Below are 23276 nucleotides of genomic sequence, written 5' to 3' on the forward strand. Positions count from 1 at the left end.
TATGTATGTATGTATGTATGTATATTTTTACCAGAGTACTGCTTAGCTCTGGTTTATGGTGGTGCAGGGGATTGAACTGGGGACTTTGGAGCCTCAGGCTTGAAAGTCTCTTTTTATAACCATTATGCTATCTACCTCTACCCCTCCAGATTGCTTTCTACCACCACCACCTCCTCCTCCTCCTCCTCCTCCTTCTCATTTCTTTATCAGGGGATTAATGGTTTACAGTCAACAATAAAATACAATAGTTTGTACATGCATAACAGTACAACCCCCAGTAGGTCCTCTTCTGCTGCCATGTTCTGGGACCTGAACTATACCCCCAACTTCAGAGTCCTTTACTTTAGTACCAGACCCAATCCAAGTTCTGCTTTGTGTTTATTGTTCACCTTTTATTTATTTATTTTTTAATTGGATTCGTTTCATTGAGGGTGCCTTTAAAATTTAGATGGAAAAAAGTCCTGCCAGTATTTTCCTCTAAGTATTTGATAGTTTCTGGTCTAACATCCAGGGGTTGTTGAAATCCCCCACTATTACTGTGTTGCTGTTAATTTATTGTTATAGCCCTTTCAGTAGATGTTTGATGTATTTAGATGGCTTCTCATTGGGTGCATAGGTGTTAATAATTGTTAAGACCTATAATTGCTTCCCCGCTGAACATGGGTGTTAACAGGTCAATCCATACTCTTAGCCTGTCTCTCTCTTTTCCTAGTAGGGCAGGGCTCTGGGGAGGCGGAGCTCCAGGACACATTGGTTGGCTTGTCTGCCCAGGGAAGTCAGGCTGGCATCATGGTAACATCTGGAACCTGCTGGCTGAAAAAGAGTTAAGATATAATGCAGAACAAATTGTTGACTAGTCATGAACCTAAAGGCATGAATATTGCAAATGAAGATTGGGGTCTCCATTTTAGAAAAAACTAGTTAAGTATGTTTTAGGTACATTCAAGAGGGCCCATGACTTTACTAGGTTTTTATTTTTATTTTTTATTTTTTCTCCTTTATTTGGGGATTAATGTTTTCACATTTGACATAAATACAATAGTTTGCACATGCATAACATTTCTCAGTTTTTCACATAACAATACAACCCCCACTAGGTCCTCTACTAGTTTTTGCCTGAGCCTGACATCTAATATGCAGGTGGCCCCAGGTTATTGTCAGGGGAGATAGTGTCATAGCTGGAAAAAGGACTCGAAAGCTGGATCAGGGAAGAGAGTAGCTCCCAAACATGGGGAAAGTATATAAATATTGTTAACTGTTAACCCCATCGATTTGATTGGGACCCATATTCAGCACAGGAGCCTATGTAACCTCTGCATCCCTGTAGGTCTGAGCTCACATTCTGTGGTCACAGTTCCAGGCTGCACTAATATCTTGTATTTATGTGATGTTTTTTCGGAGAAGAAATGACTTGATCCCTGTTATTCCATCACCCATTATATATATATATATATATATATTCCCTTTTGTTTTCCTTGTTTTATTGTTGTAATTATCATTGTTGTTACTGATGTCCTTGTTGGATAGGACAGAGAGAAATGAAGAGAGAGGGGGAAGACAGAGAAGGAGAGAGAAAGATAGGCACCTGCAGATCTCCTTCACCACTAGTTAAGCAATTCCCCTGCAGGTGGGGAGCCAAGGGCTCCAACCGGCATCCTTACTCTGGGCCTTGCACTTTGTACCACATGCACTTAACCCACTGCGGTACCACCCAACTCCCTTCTTTTTTCTTTTCTTTCTTAATTGTTTTTCTTTTGTTATCATTGTTGTGATTATTATTGTTATTGATGTCGTCGTTGTTGGATAGGACAGAGAGAAATGGCGAGAGGAAGAGAAGACGGGTGGGGGAGAAAGATAGACACCTACAGACCTCCCTGAAGGTGGGGAGCCAGGGCTCCAAGGGGGATCCTAATGCTGGTACTTGCTTCACACCACATGCGCTTAACACAATGCGCTACTGCTATACCTCACCCACTTCTTTCTTAAGATTATGAATCTGACATGAGAAAATAATTACAAATTACAAATATGAATATTTAGTGTCTCTACAGTTCAAATATTTAGATCCTCAAAAGAATAAGTAGGGACTTTAATGATATGGCAGTTAGAACTTTAAATACTTCCTACTTACAATAAAGTGCTGTTCAGAATACTCAACATGTTCCTGAGATAATACTATTAGAAAACTTTTATTACTGAATTGTTTAGGATTAAATGAGTTAATGATAGTAAAATATATCAGAAAGATAATAAATTTCAATGTGTTTTTAAACTTTTAGGCATTATGACATTCTTGAAGATCGAGTTCCATCAGGACTTATAGTTGACTACCACAGTCTCTTGTCTCAATGTGAAGAGAGTTACAGGAAGTTTTTAAATCTGAGGAGCAGCTTGTCAAATTGTGGCTCTGATTCTGAACAAGAAAATATCTCCATGGTAGAAGGGTTAAAATTGTATTCAGAGATTGAACAGTTGAAACAAAAGCTAAAACTCATTGAGAATCCTTTATTGAGGTAAGTTTGTTTTTTTATTCTTTAGAGAATAATAATTAAAAAAGGGAATCAGGTGGTAGCACAGTGGGTTAAGTGCACATGGCGCAAAGAGCAAGGACTGCCTGAGGATCCCGGTTCGATCCCCTGGCTCCCCACCTACAGGGGAGTCACTTCACAGGCGGTTAAGCAGGTCTGCAGGTATCTTTCTCTCCCCCTCTGTCTTCCCCTCTTCTCTCCCCCTCTCTGTCTTCCCCTCCTCTCTCCATTTCTCTCTGTCCTATCCAACAACAGTGACATCAATAACAACAATAATAATAACCACAACAACAATAAAACAACAAGGGCAACAAAGGGGGGGGGGAGCCTCCAGGAGCAGTGGATTTGTGGTGCAGGTGCAGAGCCTCAGCAGTAACCCTGGAGGCAAAAAGAATAACAAAAATACATATATATTTGACATTTTCCCATACTGAGAACTGATTTTTATTTTTATTTAGATATGTATTTGGCCATCAGAAACATTCTAGTATCCAAGCAAAAGGTGTCCGCCCAAGTGGTCAGAAGGTTACTCATGTGGTTTCTCCCATCTTGATGGCTAGCCTACTGCAATCCCTTCTTAGGGATAGACTTTGTCAGGAGCCTCACAAAGATGAAATGGAAATTCAGGTAAAAGAATTTCTTGCTGCAGAAAGTTGGTTTTTTTTTTGCATTCTACAAAAAAAAAAAAAAAAGCTTCTGGAGTTTATTTTCTATGAAGTGAGAAGTAGTGATGACATACTAGCCACTTAGCACATATGCTTTGCAGTAGCAAATGAGATACTTAGTATAGGCATGCTTCAGAGATGCTGTGGTTTGGTTCCAAACCACTGCAATAAAGATAGCATTGTTGTAAAGTAATTACACAGATTTTTCAATTTTCCAATATATATAGGATTTATGTTTAAAGAAGAGTTATGTTTATACTGTTCCATAGTTTGTTAAGTGTGTATTAATTAACATTGTGTCTTAAAAAAGTGTGCACCTTAATTAAAAAAAAAAATCACTAGCTAAAGAAATACTGTCATCTGTTCAGCAGGCCATAATCTTTATGCTGGTAGAGTGTCTTATAAAACACATTAACTGTGAAGTGCACTAGAGCAAATACAATAAAAAGAAGTATGCCTATCTATCCTCAAGGCTTAACTATGTTGTTGCAAATAGCAGAATTTCTTTTCTTTTTATTATTGAATCATATTCCTTTGTGTGTGTATGTGTGTGTTACATTTTCTTTATCCAGTAGAAGCACTTAGGCTGATTCCATATATTGAATAATTAATTCTACAATAAATATGGAGTCTAAAATTTAAAAAAAAAGTTTGCCTATGTGACAAGTAAGATATGAAGGCACTTAGAGTAATACTCAAGTTCCTTCAGGGGATACATACTTGCAACATGTTGTTTTTTAGTTCCACAGTGATCCATGGTCTGCTGTAAATGCCAGCTATGAAGGTGACACTGTTATTGTTTGTCCTGGTCATTATGTGGTACATGGCACATTTTCCATTGCTGATGCCATTGTGTTGGAAGGTGAGCATGAAAGATCACACAACCAAATTCATGTATGATAATGCTTGAGAATACAGTAAATTACTGATCTTGTTGAAAGTCCAAGAATATGATTTTTACTCATTTAATTCTAAATAGGTTGCCTTGAAGTAGCAACATAAGGTATGTTGGTCAACAGAGGGTTGACCCAAAGTTTGAGCAACTTAAGATATGTTTTTTTTTTTTTTGCTTACTTATAACGTATACATGTCTTAGATATATTTGGTGAATTAAAAAATTGTTTTTGCAAGAAACATAAGGTACATTTAATATGAAATTGTACCAGAAACATTTTTATCTTTAAAAGCTTCTTGAATGTCACAGATGTCTATATTCTACATTTTAATAATATTTTTATAATTTATTTAATGAAAGAGAGTGAGAGAGATGAGTCAGAGGAACGAGAGCCTGAGCCCTGCTCTAGCATATGTAGTGCTAGGGATCAAAGCTGGGCTTCATTATACAAATCTTACACTTTACCTGCTAAGCCACCTCCTTAACCATTACATTTTATATTTTGACTAAAGTGTGCTTTTGAGAAAATTAACCTTGTGTATTAAAAATGGATTTTTAATAGCTATAATCTTATTGTATATCTAGAGTGACCCCTAAATTTACATCACTTTATAATCATTTACCTTGGTTGGTCCTATATATTTCCATGTGTCAAATTTAGATGTACCTGTTTAACTATTTACCAAAATGAGCTACAAGTTAGCAATAATGCCTGTAATGCAATATATCATATATCATTTTAGAACATGTGCAGCTGTTCACAAACTGCTTAAACATTGTTTATATATAGTTTGTCAAAACTTCTTAATGGAAGCAATGCTGGGAATTTTAATTTCATGCTGTTCAGTAGCATATCACTTCATATCCCCCCTTTTTTTTGTTTTATGTGTGTAATTTTGTTCTCTCCAATATTTGATGTATGACAGTTGCATGTGTATAAATAAATAACATATCTGCTAGATATATCACCTCAATGGAATAATTTTTTTTCCTTGGCATAGTAAAAATAGAATTGATATTACATACTGTAAAATGGGTAGGAGTTCTTCCCAGGTTGGGAAGGAAATTGTGAGGTAATTGCCAGAGTGTCATAAATAATCATATAAAATTTAGATAGTGTATGTGTAAAAATGACTATAAGTTTACTAACAAAAGACAGAATTTGAGAAATCAATTTGTATTTCTAGTGTGAATGTATAGAGTACTTATAATGAGTAAGATTAAATTTTATGTGATAGTTCAAGACCCTGGTTCCTACCTGCAGGAGGGAAAGCCTCATGACTGGTGGAATAGGCTGAAGGTGTCTCACTCACCCTCTGTCTTCTTCTCTCTTGCCCTTTTTCTCTCTGTTTCTCTCATAGTAAAAAAGTAAATAGTTAAAAAAAAGGCATCTGACAGTGATCTCTTGCTAACACTTATAGCTAGAGATGCCTACTATGTAGAAGGTATCAACAGTATTTATATTTATCTTTCTTGTATAGAACATCTATTCACTTAAGTAATGGTTTTAGATTGTTAAGAATTTATAACTTGATTATATTATAATCTCACCTTTCTCTTATGGAATTTATTTATTTTGCCACTAGAGTTCATCGCAGTGGTACCTGTGCAATAATTGCATTGTTCTAGTGGTCTTTTTCTTTCTTTTTTCTTTTCTTTTTTTTTCCTGATAGAGATAGAGAGAAATAAAAGGGGAGAGAAAAAACAGAGATAGAAAGAGAATGAGAGGGGTGGAGGTTTTCATAATGGTTATTCAAACAGACTCTCATGCCTGAGGCTCCTGAATCCCAGGTTCAATCCCCCGCACCATCATAAACCAGAGCTGAGCAGTGCTCTGGTGTTTCTCTCTCTGTGTGTCTCTCTGCATCTCTCTCAAAAATAAGTAAATAAATAAATAAATAAAAGAGAATGAGAGACACCTGTAACACTGCTCACTGCTTGTGAAGCTTTTCTCATGTCACGGACTTGGGCCTTGAATGTGCTACTGGGCCCACTACTTCCTGCCTGCCCAGCAGTTCTTTTTATATTTTTAAACTTTTCTTATATATTTTCAGTTGCTATAATGTAATAATGTGTATTGTTATACAATAACGTATAAAATGTGTGATATGTTAGGCAAACACATTAAGAAAATCAGAAAAAAAGTTACTCATTATCTAGTTATACAGATTCTACTAATAACATACCCTTATATGTCCTTTTGCGTTCTTAGTGCCCTGCAAAACTAGTGTGTACTTTTCTTTTTTAATTTTTTTAATATTTATTTATTTTCCCCCTTTGTTGCCCTTGTTGTTTAACATTGTTGTGGTTATAGATGTCATTGTTGGAGAAATGGAGAGAGGAGGGGAAGACAGAAAAGGGGAGAGAAAGACAGACATCTGCAGACCTGCTTTACCACTTGTGAAGCGACTCCCCTGCAGGTGGGGAGCTGGGGGCTCAAACTGGGATGGGGTTCTTGCGCTTTGTGCCACATGCGCTTAACCCGCTGCGCCACTGCCCGACTCCCTAGTGTGTACTTTTCAAGTAGTGACTTTGTTTTATGTAGTGACTGCTTTACTTATTCACCTTTAGACAACTATAGTTAGTTTTTAAATTATTTTATTTGGGATTAACAGTTTATAGTATGGTTGTTAATATATGGGTACAGTTTCTCATCTCCCCATGATAAGTGTCTGCAGAATGCTCTCATCTCAAACTTAGGTCTTTTTCTCCCATCATGCACCAGGACCTCAGTGCCCTCTCCACTGTCTCTCTCTCCTTCTTTCCTGGAGTTCTTTGGTTTGGTAAAATACATTAGACCTGGTCCAAGTTTCACTTTGTGTTTTCCCTTTCTGTCCTTGTTTCTTAAGTTACACCTATAAGTGAGATCATCTGGTATTTGTTGCTCTGTGTTTGACTCATCTCATTTAATATGATATGTTACAGGCTTGTCTATGTAATAGTAGTTCTGTTTCTGGATGGAAGTCAGATAAGCTCTCTATTTTTTTGATGCTCCATTTTTTTTTTTTGTAAACTAACATTATTTAGGATTTGTAGAGACTCAGTGTTCCTTATGGTTAACAAGATTTAACTTTTTTTTTTGAACATTTAGTCATATTTTAAGAGAATATTAAAATTAGATGATCTTGAGAAGTAGATTTTTTTCAAACCTAGGAATTTTTTTTTTTTTGCCTCCAGGGTGGTTGTTTCTGGGGCTCAGTGCCTGCCCATGAACCCACTGCCCCTGGAGGCCATTTTTCCCATTTTTGTTGCCCTTGTTGTTGGATAGGACAGAGAACAATCAACAGAGATGGGGAAGACAAAGGGGAGGAGGAAGATAGACACCTGCAGACCTGCTTCACTGCTTGTGAAGTGATTCCCCTGCAGGTGGAGAATCGGGGGCTTGAACCAGGATCCTTATGCAGGTCTTTGCGCTTCACGCCACGGCACTTAACCCATGTGCGCTTAACCCTTTGTGTTACTGCCCAGTCCCACCTAGGATTTTTTTTCTTCACTGCTCAGTGACAGCTTTTTAAGTTAAAGAAAACAGAGATAGAGGGAGAGAGGGAAAGGTAGTACAACACAGAAGTTATCCCTACTGCCTGAAAATTGAGTTGTGCTTGACAAAGCAGATGCCCTTTCCAGGTGAGCTATCTTGTTGGTCCTCAAAGAGATAGATACTTTTTTAAATTAGTGATTTAATAATGATTAACAAGATTGTAGGATATGAGGGGTACAATTCTGTATAATTCCCTCAACCAGAGTTCCATATCCCATGCACTCCATTGGAAGCTTCCCTGTTCTTTATCCCTCTGGGAGTATAGACCAAAGATCTTTATGGGGAGTAGAAGGCAGATGGTCTGGCTTCTGTAATTGTTTCTCCTCTGGACATGGGTGTTGACAGATCAATCCATACCCCCATCCTTCTTCTTTCTTACCCTAATGGGGCAGGGTTCTGGGAATGTGGGGCTCCAGGACACATTGATGAGGTTGTCTGACCAGGGAAGTCAGGTTGGGGTCATGGTATTATCCGCAACTTTATGGCAGAGTATTGGAGCTGGAGGATTTACATCCCAGCACTGGCATCTCTTGACACTATTCTGTCAGATTCTAATGGGTTTAGACTCCCAAGACTATGCTTCTTCCAGACTTGATACTAAAAGGTTACTATGACCCCTCTGCAATTAGGAAGATAGTCACAAGCCCAGATTCTTTAAAAAAAATCCTTTTATTTGGGGGTTGGTTTACAGTACATTTATACTATATGACAGTACAGTTGTTGATACATTAATATAGCTTCTCATTTCACTGTGATGGATGTCTGCAGAATACTGTCATCTGCACTTAGGTCCTTTCCACCATCATGAACCAGGACCTGTGTTTTCCTATCTTACTGCCTATAAGTTAGAGGTTCTTATAACTCCCACCTTTGGTTCTATTAATTTTCTAAAATGACTCACAGAACCCCTACATTGCTAGCTTATTATTAAATGATATAGCTCAGACAGAAGGACACAGAATTTCCATGGCTTCTTCAGAAGTACCAGTTTCAGCACTGTCATGTATTCACCTGGAAATTCTCAAAAGTGCTGTCCTTTTTGGTTATTTTTATTTTTATAATAATCTGTGGTAGCAATTTTGTATTTAGATATGTCCTGTGTCCCATCTTCAATATACTTGTTCTGTTCCTTAGGATATGGTCTTCCGGATGATATTGTGATAGAAAAGAGGGACAAAAATGACACTTTTGTGGAATGTACTGGCACGGATATTAAAATCTCAGGCATAAAATTTGTTCAGCATGGTGCTGTGGAAGGAATTTTAAGTAAGTATCTACATATTTTGTATATTATTTGTCCCAAGCTTTGAAGGAAAATTGTTTTATTGTATAATATAGTTTAAGTAAAATACTGTTTAAGCCTGTATGTTCCTAGCATGGTAACAGCAAATATGTACCTAGCATGATGATTTAGCAGTCTTATCCCAAAGGAAATATAGTCCAACCTATTCTTGAAAATCTATCAGTTTAACATTGCTTTTTTGTGATCTTTTTATTGTCATCTGTACTCTTCTATTTGATTTAACTCTGGACTCAGTCTAGCTGTTTACATATTGATTGGTGATTTTTTTTCTTAGAACCCATACTACCATTCTTGAATTGGCCCTCTTTTTCTTATAGTTTCCAAGGTACACAAGAAAGAACCAGGTATCTCTCAGCAAAAGTACTGCTCTACCATCCATGAATCCAACTCATTTTATTTTCATTGGTGGTGCTGGGGATCAAACCCAGTAAAAGAAATGTTTCTGATTGTGTGTGTGTGTGTGTGTGTGTGTGTATTTCAAGCTTTTTAGCTTGATTTTCCATTATGAGATGGTCTTTTTTTTTTTTTTTTTTTAAACCAGAGCACTTCTTAGCTTTGGTTTATGATAGTGCAGGGGATTGAACCTGGGACTTTGGAGCCTCAGGCGTGAGAGTCTCATTGTATAAACATTATGCTATCTACCCTTGCCAGGTGGTCATTCTTTTTTATGACCTGCTTTTAGATTTAGAAAATAGAACAACCGTTGTTTTATATATCAAGAATTCATAGTTCTAATAATAGCGTAAATGAAAAATACTTAGATATTTTTGTCATCTCTAATTAGTTTCAAACATTAGAAAACACATTATGCCATCAGGGCTCCACTGCTGCAGGCTGGCTTTTTCAGATGGGGTTGCAGGGGGAGGGAAAAAGACATCACTGCACTGAAAGCTCTCTCCAATGGGGAAGAGCCAGACTCAGACTGTGGCTGTGTGCATGGCAAAGCAGGTATGCTATCCAAGTGAGCTATGATGACTTTTGTCAAGTGTATGTTGACATTGCTTTTTTTTAAACTTGAACTTTTGTTTTAATATTTATTTATTCCCTTTTGTTGCTCTTGTTATTTTATTGTTGTAGTTATTATTGATGTCATTGTTGTTTGATAGGACAGATAGAAATGGAGAGAGGAGGGAAAGACAGAGAGGGAAAGAAAAAGACAGACACCTGCAGACCTGCTTCACCACCTCTGAAGCGACTCCCTTGCAGGTGGGGAGCGGGGGACTCAAACCGGGGTCCTTATGCCTGTCCTTGCGCTTTGCACCATGTGCACTTAACCCGCGGCGTTACTGCTAGACTCCCTGACATTGCTTCTTAAAGCAGTTGATGGTCTATTTTCTTATTTTTTTAATTTTTATTTTCCTTATTTATTGGGTAGAGACAGTCATAAATTGAGAGGGAAGGGGGTGATAGGGAGAGCGAGAGACACCTGCGGCCCTGCTTCACCACTCACAAAACTTTCCCCCCGGGTGGGAACCAGTGGCTTAAACCTGGGTCCTTGCACACTGTAACATGTACACTCAACTAGGTGTGCCACTACTCCGTCCCTTGATGGTATATTTTCATTATAGTCATTCATCATGGCAAGACTACATTGGAAAACTGTGTGCTACAATGTGAAACTACAGGAGTCACGGTACGAACATCAGCAGAATTTTTAATGAAGAACTCAGATTTATATGGTGCTAAGGTATGATTATCTTTTCTCTTGGGAAATAGTTTAGACTTGTGTTGTTGAGCCAGATGTTGTTGAGCGCAGGCTGCGGAGATGAGAGAGAGGAGGTCCAGAGCAAAGAGGAAACACAAATCTTTATTTGCGCTGGCACCTCAGAATTGGGTGCTAGAGAAGCAGGTTGGGCCACGTGGAGGTAGCGAAAATGGCCACCTCACACAGTAACCTTTCCTGCATCTGAACACTGGAGTGAAGCGCTGGCAAGAGAGCGAGGTGCGGAAGAAGAAAGGCTTTTATAGGAGTAGCTTTCTCAAGAATGGGAAGGGGGAGGAGTAACCATAGCACTCCAGGATAGGATAATAACTCTCGTGAGAATGGGAGGGGGGAGGAGTGACCAAAGCACTCCAGATATCGTGGGATATAGACAATGTCCTGAGGGCATAACATGGCTGAACAGGCACTCCGAGAATGTCCCAACTCTAGCAGGAACTAGTAGCCTGAGGGGAAAACATGGCAGATGTGACTGCATCGGCATAATTTCCTAGCAGACTTCTCTTCATACATAAATAAAATGTGGGACCAAGATGTAAGCTTGTACTATTGTTCTTTTTTCTTTGAAGAAATTAAAATACTTACATAAACACAGCAAGGCTCAGTTGTGTAAGGTTCTTCTTGCTTAGCTTTTTTTTTTTTTTTTTTTTACCACAGCACTGCTCAGTTCTGGCTTATGGTGGTGTGGGGGATTGAACCTGAGGCATGAGAGTTCATTTGCATAACCATTATGTTATCTTCCCCTGCCGTGTAGCATTTTTAAAACAGGCATTTGGAAGAAAAATAATAAATTTTATTTTATGGTGAATATAAGATACATTTAAAACCCTTACTAATTTTGTAAGTAAATCTTTAGCATTGAAGCTTCAGTTAATTTTAATTAGACATTTAATTTTGAGATGCTAGATTCACATGCTTTTGTAAAGTTTAACACAGAGATATATATCCTTTACCCTTTACCAGTTTGCCCTGACATGTTGGGAGTCTGATAGATACAAACAGAATAACATTAGTTTAGTCAACGTGAATGTTTCCTGTTTCCAGCACTATAAGGCTCACTCATACAGCTGTTTTGTAGCCATATTGATTTGCCTTAACCTGACTGGCAAACCCTCTCTCCATTTGTTTATCACTTCAAAAATACTACATAATAAAATCATATAGTACATAACCTTTTGAGATTAATTTTTTCAACATTATTTGCTGGTGCATGCATTTGTTGTATGTACTAATTGCTTTTTAAAAATTTTAATCACTTTTTATTGCTATCATGTGGTGCTGAGTCAGAGTGAGATAAAATTGAACTGTGAGGTTTTTGGTCTTGCATTTATTGATGTGGTGGATCACATTGATTGATTTATGTATATTAAACCAACCTTGCATCCCTGGGATAAACCCCACCTAGTCATGATGAACAGTATTTTTAATATTCTGCTGTATCCAGTTGGCTAGAATTTTGTTCAAACCCTGCAGGTGCGGACCAGTGACTTGAATCTGGGTCCTTGCACACAGTAAACATGTGCACTCTGTGTGCCTCCACCCAGTGCAGGTTTTCTTATTTTCAATGTTATTTATTTCTGCCCTAACTTTAGTTTTTTCAGTTCTTCTTTTGGACTTGCTTTAGGGTTCCTTTGTTCTTCTAAGTCTTTAAAGTATGCAATTAGGTTGTTTATTTGAGCTTTTTCTTGTTTCCTAATGTGTGCTTGTATGGCTATGAACTTCCCTCTCAGTACTGCCTTAGCTTTGTCCCAGATATTTTGATAGCTCCTGTCTTCATTTTTATTGAACTCTCAAGACATTTTGATTTCCTCTTTGACCCAGTAGTTGTGCAGTAGTGTACTACTGAGTTTCCACATTTCACTAATTTTTGTTTATTGTTAAGTGTTAGTTTCATTCCACTGTGGTCTGAGAAGATGCTTGGGATGATTTCAATGCTCTTGAATTTGCTGACGCTGTCTTTGTGGCCTCACTTATGCTCTGTCCTTGAGAATGACCCATGTTGACTTGAGTAAAATGTGTATTCCAGTTTCTTGGGATGAATGACTCTGAAAATGTCCAATAGTTCTAGTTTATTTATCTTTTAATTTAGTTCCCTTGTTTCTTTTCTGCCTGGATGATCTGCTAAGTTGAGACAGAGGGGTGTTGAAGTTCCCTACTATTACTGTGTTGCTGTTAATATATTACTGTAGCTCTTTCATGTTTGATGTCTTTAGATGGCTTCTCATTGGGTGTATAGATGTTAATAATTGTTAAATCCTTTTCATTGACTGATCCTCTGAGCACTAAATAATGTCTGTCCTTATCTTTTGAAATTTTATTTATTTTAGGGAGAGGGTGGTAGTGCATCGGGTTAGGCACAGGAAGTGTAAAAGCCAGCTGAAGGATCCGGGTTTAGCCCCTGACTCCCCACATGCAGGGGGTTGCTTCACAGGTAGTCTTTCTCTTCCCCTCTATGTCTTCCCCTCCTCTCTCCATTTCTCTCTGTCCTATCCAACAATGATGACATTGATAACAACAATAATAACTACAACAACAATAAAAACAACAAGAGCAACAAAAAGGGAAAATAGTGATGCAGATCTGCAGGTGTCTTTCTCTTCCCCTCTCTGTCTTCCCCTCCTCTCTCCATTTCTCTCTGTCCTATCCAACAACGACGACATTGATAACAACAATAATAACTACAACAATAAAAAACAACAAGAGCAACAAAAGGAAAATAAATATTTAAAAAATAAATAAAAATTTATTTTAAAGTCTATTGTGTGAGATATGAGAATAGCTGTTTCTGCCCCTTTTTGTGGTCCATTGGCTTGTATCGTAGTTTTCTATCCTTTCACTTTGAGTCTGTGTTTGTCTTGTTGAGTTAGGTGGGATTCCTGCAGACAGCATATGGTTGGGCTGTGCTTTCTGATCCATCTTCCTACTCTGTGCCTTTTACATTTATTGATATCATAGATTGAAGATATTTTAATGCCATTATTCTTAAAATTTTAGAGGGTTTTGACATGAGGCTTGTCTATAATGCTGTGGTTGTTTATAAGAGACCTTTCAGAACTTCTTTCAGGGCAGGCGTGGTGATAGTTGATTCCTTCAACTGTTGCTTGTCTGAGAAGGTTTTGATGCCTCCATCTAGTCTGAATGACAATCTAGCAGGATACAGTAGTCTTGGTTGAAAGCCTTTCTCATTGAGCACTTGACAGATACCTTGCCATTCCCTTCTGGCCTATAGTGTTTGTGTGGAGATGTCTGCTGCTACTCTTACGGGTTTTCCTCTGTACTTGACTCTTTGTTTTTTTGTTTTTTTTTTCTTGCAGCCTTCAGCATCCATTCTTTATCCTTATTCCATTTCATTCTAAATATGATGTGTCTTTAAGTCTCGGTTAGTTCTTTTTGAGTCCCTCTTGGTTTCTTGAACCTTTATGTCTTTTATGTTGTCTAGACTGGAGAAGTTCTCAGCTTTTATGTCCTGTAGAGTGCTTTCTTCCCTTCCCTCTGTTTCTTCCTCAGACAAGCCAGTAATCCATATATTATTTCTTTCGAAGTCATCCCATATGTCTTTGTTGCTGTTTTCAATATCTCTTAATCTCTTTTTGAGATCTCTTGCTTCTTTCTTTGTTTTCTTTTGTTTGTCCACAATCTTGCTAAGTCTGTTTTCTGCCTCTCTCATTCTATTCTTTCTCCCCTCTGTTGTTTTCTGTAGCTCAGGTATGTTGTTACCCTGTTCTGATATCATATTAGCTTGTTCAGCTAGTTGTGCTCTTAACTCAGCTATTTCAGCTTTCACCTTTCTGATTATCTTGAGGTAGTGTTTTCTCTCAGAGTCTTATTTGTTGTTTACCATTTTTGATGAATATGCTTTCAGATTCTTTCCTCACTCCTATGACTAATTCCTCAATTAGACTTTGGATGTTGACCTCATTCTTATGTGCTTCAAACTTTGGGGAGCTTTTAACTGGATTTTTAAATTTTATTTTGTATTTTATTTTACTTTTTTAATAATAATTTATTTCTTTATTGGGGAATTAATGCTTTACATTCAACAGTAAATACAATAGTTTGTACATGCATAACATTCCCCAGATTCCCATATAACAATACAACCCCCACTATTTCATTCATCATTTTTCTTTTTTCTTTTTTATTTATTTATTTATTTATTTATTTATTTATTTATTTTTATTTAAGAAAGGATTAATTAACAAAACCATAGGGTAGGAGGGGTACAACTCCACACAATTCCCACCACCCAATCTCCATATCCCACCCCCTCCCCCGATAGCTTTCCCATTCTCTATCCCTCTGGGAGCATGGACCCAGGGTCATTGAGGGTTGCAGAAGGTAGAAGGTCTGGCTTCTGTAATTGCTTCCTCGCTGAACATGGGCGTTGACTGGTCGGTCCATACTCCCAGTCTGCCTCTCTCTTTCCCTAGTAGGATGGGTCTTTGGGGAAGCTGAGCTCCAGGACACATTGGTGGTGTCTTCAATCCAGGGAAGTCTGGCCGGCATCCTGATGACACCTGGAACCTGGTGACTGAAAAGAGAGTTAACATACAAAGCCAAACAAATTGTTGAGCAATCATGGACCCAAAGCTTGGAAAAGTGGAGAGGAAGTATTAGGGAGGTACTCACTGCTAACTCTAGTATACTTCTGCTTTCTTACTTTGGTGCCATACTCCAAACTCAGTCAATTTCTGCTTTGCGTTTCTACTTCTTTTTTTTTTTTTTTTTTTACATGCATAACATTCCCCAGATACCCATTTAGCAATACAACCCCCACTATTTCATTCATCATTTTTCATGGACCTGTATTCTTTTTACTTTGGTGTAATACTCCAATTCCATTTCAGGTTCGACTTGTGTTTTCTTTTCTAATCTTGTTTTTCAACTTCGGCCTGAGAGTGAGATCATCCCATATTCATCCTTCTGTTTCTGACTTATTTCACTCAACATGACTTTTTCAAGGGCCATCCAAGATCGGCTGAAGATGGTGAAGTCACCATTTTTTACAGCTGAGTAGTATTCCATTGTGTATATATACCACAACTTGCTCAGCCACTCATCTGTTGTTGGACACCTGGGTTGCTTCCAGGTTTTGGCTATTACAAATTGTGCTGCCAAGAATATATGTGTACACAGATCTTTTTGGATAGATGTGTTGGGTTCCTTAGGATATATCCCCAGGAGGGGAATTGCAGGGTCATAGGGTAGGTCCATTTCTAGCCTTCTGAGAGTTCTCCAGACTGTTCTCCACAGAGGTTGGACCAACTGACATTCCCACCAGCAGTGTAGGAGGGTTCCTTTGACCCCACACCCTCTCCAGCATTTGCTGCTGTTACCTTTTCTGATGTATGACATTCTCACAGGAGTGAAGTGATATCTCATTGTTGTCTTTATTTGGATTTCTCTTACAATCAGAGACTTGGAGCATTTTTTCATGTGTTTCTCGGCCTTTTGGATCTCTTCTGTGGTGAATATTCTGTCCAATTCCTCCCCCCATTTTTTCATGGGGTAATTTGTTGTCTTGTTGTTGAGTCTGGCAAGCTCTTTATATATGTTGGTTATTAAACTCTTATCTGATGTATGGCATGTAAAGATTTTCTCCCATTCTGTGAGGGGTCTCTTGGTTTGGGTAGTGGTTTCTTTTGCTGTGAAGAAGCTTTTTAATTTGATGTAGTCCCATAGGTTTATACTTGCCTTAGTCTTCCTTGTAATTGGATTCGTTTCATTGAAAATGTCTTTAAAATTTATGCGGAAAGAAGTTCTGCCAATATTTTCCTCTAAGTATCTGATAGTTTGTGGTCTAACATCCAAGTCCTTGATCCACTTGGAATTTACTTTTGTATTTGGTGAAATACAGTGATTCAGTTTCATTCTTCTGCATGTTTCAACCCATTGTTTCCAACACCATTTGTTGAAGAGACTCTGCTTTCCCCATGTAATAGTCTGGGCCCCTTTGTCAAAGATTAGATGTCCATAGGTGTGGGGCCTCATTTCTGGGCTCTCAATTCTATTCCACTGGTCAGTGTGTCTGTTCTTGTTCCAGTACCGAGCAGTTTTGATGACAACGGCCCTATAATACAGTTTGAGATCTGGCAGTGTGATTCCTCCGGTTCTGTTCTTTTTTCTCAAGATTGTTTTGGCAATTCTAGGTCTTTTCTGGTTCCAGATAAACATTTGTAGCATTTTTTCTATTCTCCTAAAAAATGTGCTTGGGATCTTGATGGGGATAGCATTAAATTTGTAGATGGCTCTGGGTAATATATTCATTTTGATGATGTTAATTCTTCCAACCCATGAACATGGAATATCTTTCCACTTCTTTGTGTCTTTTTCAATTTCTTTGAGTAGTGACTCATAATTTTCAGTATACAAGTCTTTCACTTCTTTGGTTAGGTTTACTCCTAGATATTTTATTTTTTTTGTTGCTATAGAAAAAGGAACTGATTTCTGGATTTCAATTTCTTCTAACTTAGTGTTTGCATAGAGGAATGCCACAGACATTTGAATGTTAATTTTATAGCCTGACACCTTACTGTATTGTCTGATGATTTCCAAAAGCTTCTTGCTGGATTCCTTAGGTTTTTCCATGTATATATCATGTCATCTGTAAATAAGGAGAGTTTGACTTCTTCTCTTCCATTCTGTATGCCTTTAATTCCTTGCTCCTGCCTGATTGCTATGGCAAGAACTTCCAACACTATGTTGAATAGTAATGGTGATAGTGGGCAGCCCTATCTGGTACCTGATTTGAGGGGAAATGCTTCCAGTTTTTCACCATTGAGTATGATGTTGGCTGTAGGTTTGCTCTATATAGACTCCACTATCTTCAGGAATTTTCCATCTATTCCCATTTTTGTAGTGTTTTTATCATAAAGGGATGTTGTATTTTGTCAAAGGCTTTCTCTGCATCTATTGATATGACCATGTGGTTTTTTGTCTTGCTTTTGTTGATGTGGTGGATCACATTGATTGATTTATGTATATTAAACCAACCTTGCATGCCTGGGATAAACCCCACTTGGTCATGATGAACAATCTTTTTGATATACTGCTGTATCCGGTTGGCTAGAATTTTGTTCAATATTTTCGCGTCTATGTTCATCAGAGATATTGGTCTGTAGTTTTCTTTTTTGGTTGTGTCCCTGTCTGCTTTTGGTATCAGGGTGATGTTGGCTTCATAGAAGCTGGCAGGGAGTATTCCAGTGTCTTCAATCTTCTGGAAGACTTTTAAAAGTAGAGGTATTAGTTCTTCTTTGAAAGTTTTGTAGAATTCATTTGTAAAACAATTTGGTCCAGGACTTTTATTTTTTGGAAGAGTTTTGATAACTGTTTCAATTTCATTAGCTGTGATGGGCCTGTTCATGTTATCCACTTCCTCTTTACTTAGTTTTGGAAGTTGGTAGGTATCTAGGAAATCATTCATTTCTTCTAGGTTCTCTAGCTTGGTGGCATATAGTTGTTCATAGAAGCCTCGCATGATATGTTGAATTTCTGCAATGTCTGTTGTGATATCTCCTCTTTCATTTACTATCCGATTTATTTGGGTCTTCTCCCTTTTTTTGTTTTGTGAGTCTGGCTAAAGGTTTATCGATTTTGTTTCCTCTTTCGAACAACCAACATTTACTTTCATTGATCTTTTGTATGGTTTTCCTATTCTCAATGTTATTTATTTCTGCCCTAACTTTAGTGATTTCTGTCCTTCTGGTTGCTTTAGGATTCCTTTGTTGTTCTTCTTCTAGGTCTTCAAGATGTGCAATCAGGCTGTTTATTTGTGCTTTTTCTTGTTTCCTAATGTGTGGTTGTATAGCTATGAACTTCCCTCTTAGGACTGCTTTAGCTGTGTCCCAAATATTTTGATAGCTTGTGTCTTCATTTTCATTGAACTCTCGAAACATTTTGATTTCTTCCTTGATTTCCTCTTTGACCCAGAAGTTGTTAAGAAGTGTACTGTTGAGCTTCCACATTTTGGGACTGTTACTAATCTTTTGTTGATTGTTAAGTGTTAGTTTAATTCCACTGTGGTCTGAGAAGATGCTTGGGATGATTTCAGTGCTCTTGAATTGGCTGATGCTATCTTTGAGCCTAACATATGGTCTATCCTTGAGAATGATCCATGTGGATTTGAGTAAAATGTGTATTCCAGTTTCTTGGGATCAATGACTCTGAAAATGTCCAATAGTTCTAGTTTATCTATCTCTTCATTTAGCTCCCTTATGTCTTTACTGATTTTCTTCCTGGATGATCTGTCAAGTTGAGATAGTGGGGTGTTGAGGTCCCCTACTATGATTGTGTTACTGTTACTATATTGCTGTAGCTCTTTCAGTAGAAGCTTGATGTATTTAGATGGCTTCTCATTGGGTGCATAGATATTAATAATTGTTAAGTCCTCTTGATTGACTGATCCTCTGAGCATTAAGTAGTGTCCATTCCTATCTTTTTTAATCTTATCTATTTTAAAGTCTATCATGTCAGATATGAGAATAGCTGTTGCTGCCCTTTTTTGTGGGCCATTGGGTTGTGTGATAGTTTTCCATCCTTTCACTTTAAGTTTGTGTTTGTCTGTTGAGTTAGGTGAGTTTCCTGTAGACAGCATATTGTTGGGTTGTGTTTTCTGATCCATCTACCTACTCTGTGTCTTTTTATAGGTGAATTCAGGCCATTGACATTTATTGATATCAAAGATTGAAGATATTTTAACGCCATTCTTGTAGAGTTTTAGAGTGTTTTGATATATGTCCTATTTGTGGTGGTCTGGTTTTTTATAGGAGACCTTTCAGAACTTCTTTCATGGAAGGCTTGGTGATGGTTGCTTCCTTCAACTGTTGCTTGTCTGAGAAGGTTTTGATGCTTCCATCTAGTCTGAATGACAGTCTAGCAGGATATAGTATTCTTGGCTGAAAGCCTTTCTCATTGAGCACTCGATAGATATCTTGCCATTCTCTTCTGGCCTGTAGTGTTTGTATGGAGAAGTCTGCTGCTAATATTATGGGTTTTCCTTTGTAGGTGACTCTTTGTTTTTCTCTTGCAGCCTTCAGGATCCTTTCTTTATCCTTATTCCTTTCCAATCTAAGTATGACATGTCTTGGTGTCTTTAGGTCTGGGTTAATTCTGTTTGGGACCCTCTGGGCTTCTTGAATCTTTATGTCTTTGGTGTTGTCTAGACTAGAGAAATTTTCAGCTATTATGGCCTGGAGAATGTTTTCTTCCTCCCCTTCTCTTTCTTCCTCTGGTAAGCCAATAATGCATATATTGTTTCTTTTGAAGTCATCCCATAGGACTCTGTTGTTGTTTTCAGCATCTATTAATCTCTTTTTGAGATCTCTTACTTCATTTTTAGTTGTCTCTAATTCATCCTCAATCTTGCTAATTCTGTTTTCAGCCTCATAGATTCTATTCTCTCTGCCCTCTACTGCTTTCTGGAGTTCATCTATTTTGTTGCCCTGCTCTGATACTGTTTTAGCTTGTTCAGCTAGTTGCCTTCTTAGCTCGGCGATTTCAGCTTTCAGCTCTCTAATAACCATGAGATAATTAGAATTTTCTTCCATTTTCTCATTTGTTGTTCCTGCATTTTTGATTACAATTTTTTCAAATTCTTTACTCACTCCTATTATTATTTCCTTAGCTAATGTTTGGATTTTGAACTCGTTGTTTTGTGCTTCACCCTCTGGAGGACTTTCAGCTGGACTCTTGTCTTGGTTCGAGTCTCCAATATTTTTTCTTGTTGTTTTAACCATTTTATATATGTTAACAGTTTTTTCAATCCCTGAGTTGGAGCTCAGTGGTGTAAAAGCCTCTTTTTTTTTCTTCCCTGTAGGCTATGGGAGCCTGAGGGATTTTAAACTATCAATAGGCTTCTTAGCTTGATCACTAACTCCTGACCAAGAGATAAAGCAGGGTGTGGCAGAGATAATCCAGTGGTTATGCAAAGAGACTTTCACAGGCCCTCAGCTATGCCACCAAGGTATAGGTCTTCTGAGTTTCCTGGTTAGATCTCTGTCCCCTGGTGTCCCTTCCTGTCGCTGCTCCAGATTCTGAGGGTAATAGCAATGGAGACTCAGAGTTGCATTTTGTGAGTCTCTGGGGAGTCCTCTCCACCCTTAAGCTATCCCCTTGTTGGTGGAGCAGACTGGAGGTGGTGTCTCCACTGATAAACTGCTGAACTGTTAGCAGTCACTTAATCTCTTCTTAGGCCCCTCTCTCCTCTCTGTCACCAGCCACACATGTTTGTACTCACCGGTGATTTAGTGGGTTCCTGTGGTCATTCTAGTCCTGTCTTGTTTCGGTCTAGGTGGTCTCCTTTGGTATTCCTAGTTGATCCGGGAGAGGAGAGGAGAGGAGAGGAGAGGAGAGGAGAGGAGAGGAGAGGAGAGAAAGAGATCTGCTGCTCGTAGCTCTGCCTCCGGAAGTCACAATTCTTAACTGGATTTTTATCCTTGTTCATTTCTCCAGTATTTCTTGTTGGTTTAAGCATTCTAAATAGTATGTTAAGAGGTTCCTCTCTGTGTACTTTTTAATCTACTGATCACTCTTCCCTGGATTGACTTGTGTCTAAGTAAGGTAAAGAGTTCACAGTTGTGAAATTAACAGTTGTTTCTATGTTATCTGGATCCCTGAGTTGAAGCACAGTGGCTGTTAAAACCTCTTTTGTTCTTTTTCTTCCTGTAGGCTATGGGAGTCTGAGGGCTCTCTAACTATAAATAGGCTTTTTAGCTTAATCACTAACTCCTCACTAGAAATAAATAAGGGTGGGGGAGAGAGAAAACAGTGATTATGCACAGAGATTCCCACGCCCGAGGATCCAAAGCCCCAAACTCAATTCAACTTTTCTGCCAGCAGCCAGAGCCAACGTAGGCAACAGTACTCTGGCCTGTGAACTTCCAAACAAATCCTGCTTATATTCTGTGAGTTCTGCTGCATTTATTCACCATATCTCCCAATTCATCTGGAGAACAGTGTGGAAATATTCCCACTATACAGCCCCACTCCAGTCCACTGGAATGCAGATCATCTCCTGAGTTTTCTGTCCAGTTCTCTGCCTCCCGATGTCAGCATGGGGCCTCCTGGTTACTGCTCTGAGGGGCAGTAGGTATGGAGACTCATAATTGCATTTGGTTCACCTTATGGGACTCCTCTCCTCCCTTCAGCATTCTTTTTTTGGCAAAACAGACTAGAAGTGGCTCCTCAACTGGCAAACTGTTAGACTGTTACCAGCTTCTTGGGAGTAGATACAGGCTTTAGCCCCAGGAGTTTCTCATTAAGCTTCCCTTTGTCCACGAACCACACGTTTGCACTCACTAGTGATTTGGTGGGTTTCCAGAGTAGTTCTAGTCCTGTCTTGTTGTGGTCCCAGGTCCTTTGATATTCCTAGTTTACTGGGGAGAGGATCCTTGCTCCTTTTAAAAGTTGATTGTCTTTACTTTACTTTGTAATTTGTAGGGTGCTGGTATAGAAATATATCCTGGAAGTAAGTGTATCTTGAGTGACAATGAGATTCATCACTGTAAGGAAGGGATTCTTATTAAGGTGAGCACCTATTGAAACACTCCCTTTTCAAAGGTTATACTGCTTTTACCTAAGTAGTAATTATGTTTATCAAACTTTCATGTCGGACTCTGTTTTATCCTGGTTTTGAGAAGTGTAAGCAGCATGTTAATATTAAATCCTTTGTGAATGCTGAGTCATTTAGCTCAGACTGTGTTACCACATTTTAATGAGCGTAACTTTTCTACTTTATATCTAGAATACAGTTTGAAAAAAATGAAAAAAAAATTTTAAGTAGGCAGCATTGAATGTGATGGTTCCTTAAAATATTTGTTTTCAATGTCATAGGACTTCTTAGATGAACATTATGATATTCCTAAAATATCCATGGTGAATAATGTCATACACAATAATGAAGGTTATGCTGTTGTCTTGGTAAAACCTACAATTTTCTGTGACCTGCAAGGAAATGCCCATGTTGGAACTAAAGGTAATTCTATATTTAGCATTTTAAAAAATGTATTATTGATAGTATGTTACAAAATAGTATATATATTTTTTATTTTATTTTTAATATTGATTTATAAATTATGAGATAACAGGGGTGTAACTCCACACTGTTCCCACTACTAAAGTTCTATGTCTCCATTTCCTCCATTGGACATTGCAGTAGTTCTCCCAAGGTCACAGATATGGGTTGACTATTATTTCTATAACAGTATTCATATATTTTTGCCCATTTTCTTCTATGGTCCTGCTTCCCCTTTTAAGTCACACCTACACTATTGCTGCTTCCTTAAGTTATATTTCTGGGAGTTTTTTTTTTTTTTTTTTCCTTATAGGTCTGGAGGTCAGAAGTCTAGTTTGGCTTATCTGGATTCTCTATTCAATACTTAAGGTTTCACAAGGGCAAAATTGAGTTCTCAATTTATCAGGGTTCTGTACAACCTGGAGGGTAGGGAATCTATTTCCCAGCTTGTTTTTATTGTTGGCAGAATCTGGTTCCTTGAGACTGAAAACTGAGGTCTCTGCTTTCTTGCTGACATTAACTAGCGACCACTTTCAGCAACTGGAGGTTAGTGTCAGACTTCTGAGCTATAAACCTCCATCTCAGCAACTCAGAAACTTGAGGCAAATTTCTCTCAT

General features: G+C 38.1%; 1 protein-coding gene across 1 annotated transcript in view; it reads left to right on the forward strand.

The window, feature by feature from the left end:
- The window catches only part of SHCBP1 (SHC binding and spindle associated 1), a 53416-nt gene that overhangs the window by 27551 nt on the left and 2589 nt on the right, over positions 1-23276 (forward strand). Inside the window, exons 6-12 of the mRNA XM_007539444.3 lie at positions 2280-2513; positions 2987-3155; positions 3935-4055; positions 8761-8892; positions 10498-10616; positions 22086-22172; positions 22479-22620. Coding sequence (XP_007539506.2) covers positions 2280-2513; positions 2987-3155; positions 3935-4055; positions 8761-8892; positions 10498-10616; positions 22086-22172; positions 22479-22620 — 1004 coding nt within the window. The remainder of the gene's footprint in view (positions 1-2279; positions 2514-2986; positions 3156-3934; positions 4056-8760; positions 8893-10497; positions 10617-22085; positions 22173-22478; positions 22621-23276) is intronic.

The sequence above is a fragment of the Erinaceus europaeus genome, chromosome 2 (genome assembly GCF_950295315.1).
Source record: "Erinaceus europaeus chromosome 2, mEriEur2.1, whole genome shotgun sequence".
Lineage (NCBI taxonomy): Eukaryota > Metazoa > Chordata > Mammalia > Eulipotyphla > Erinaceidae > Erinaceus > Erinaceus europaeus.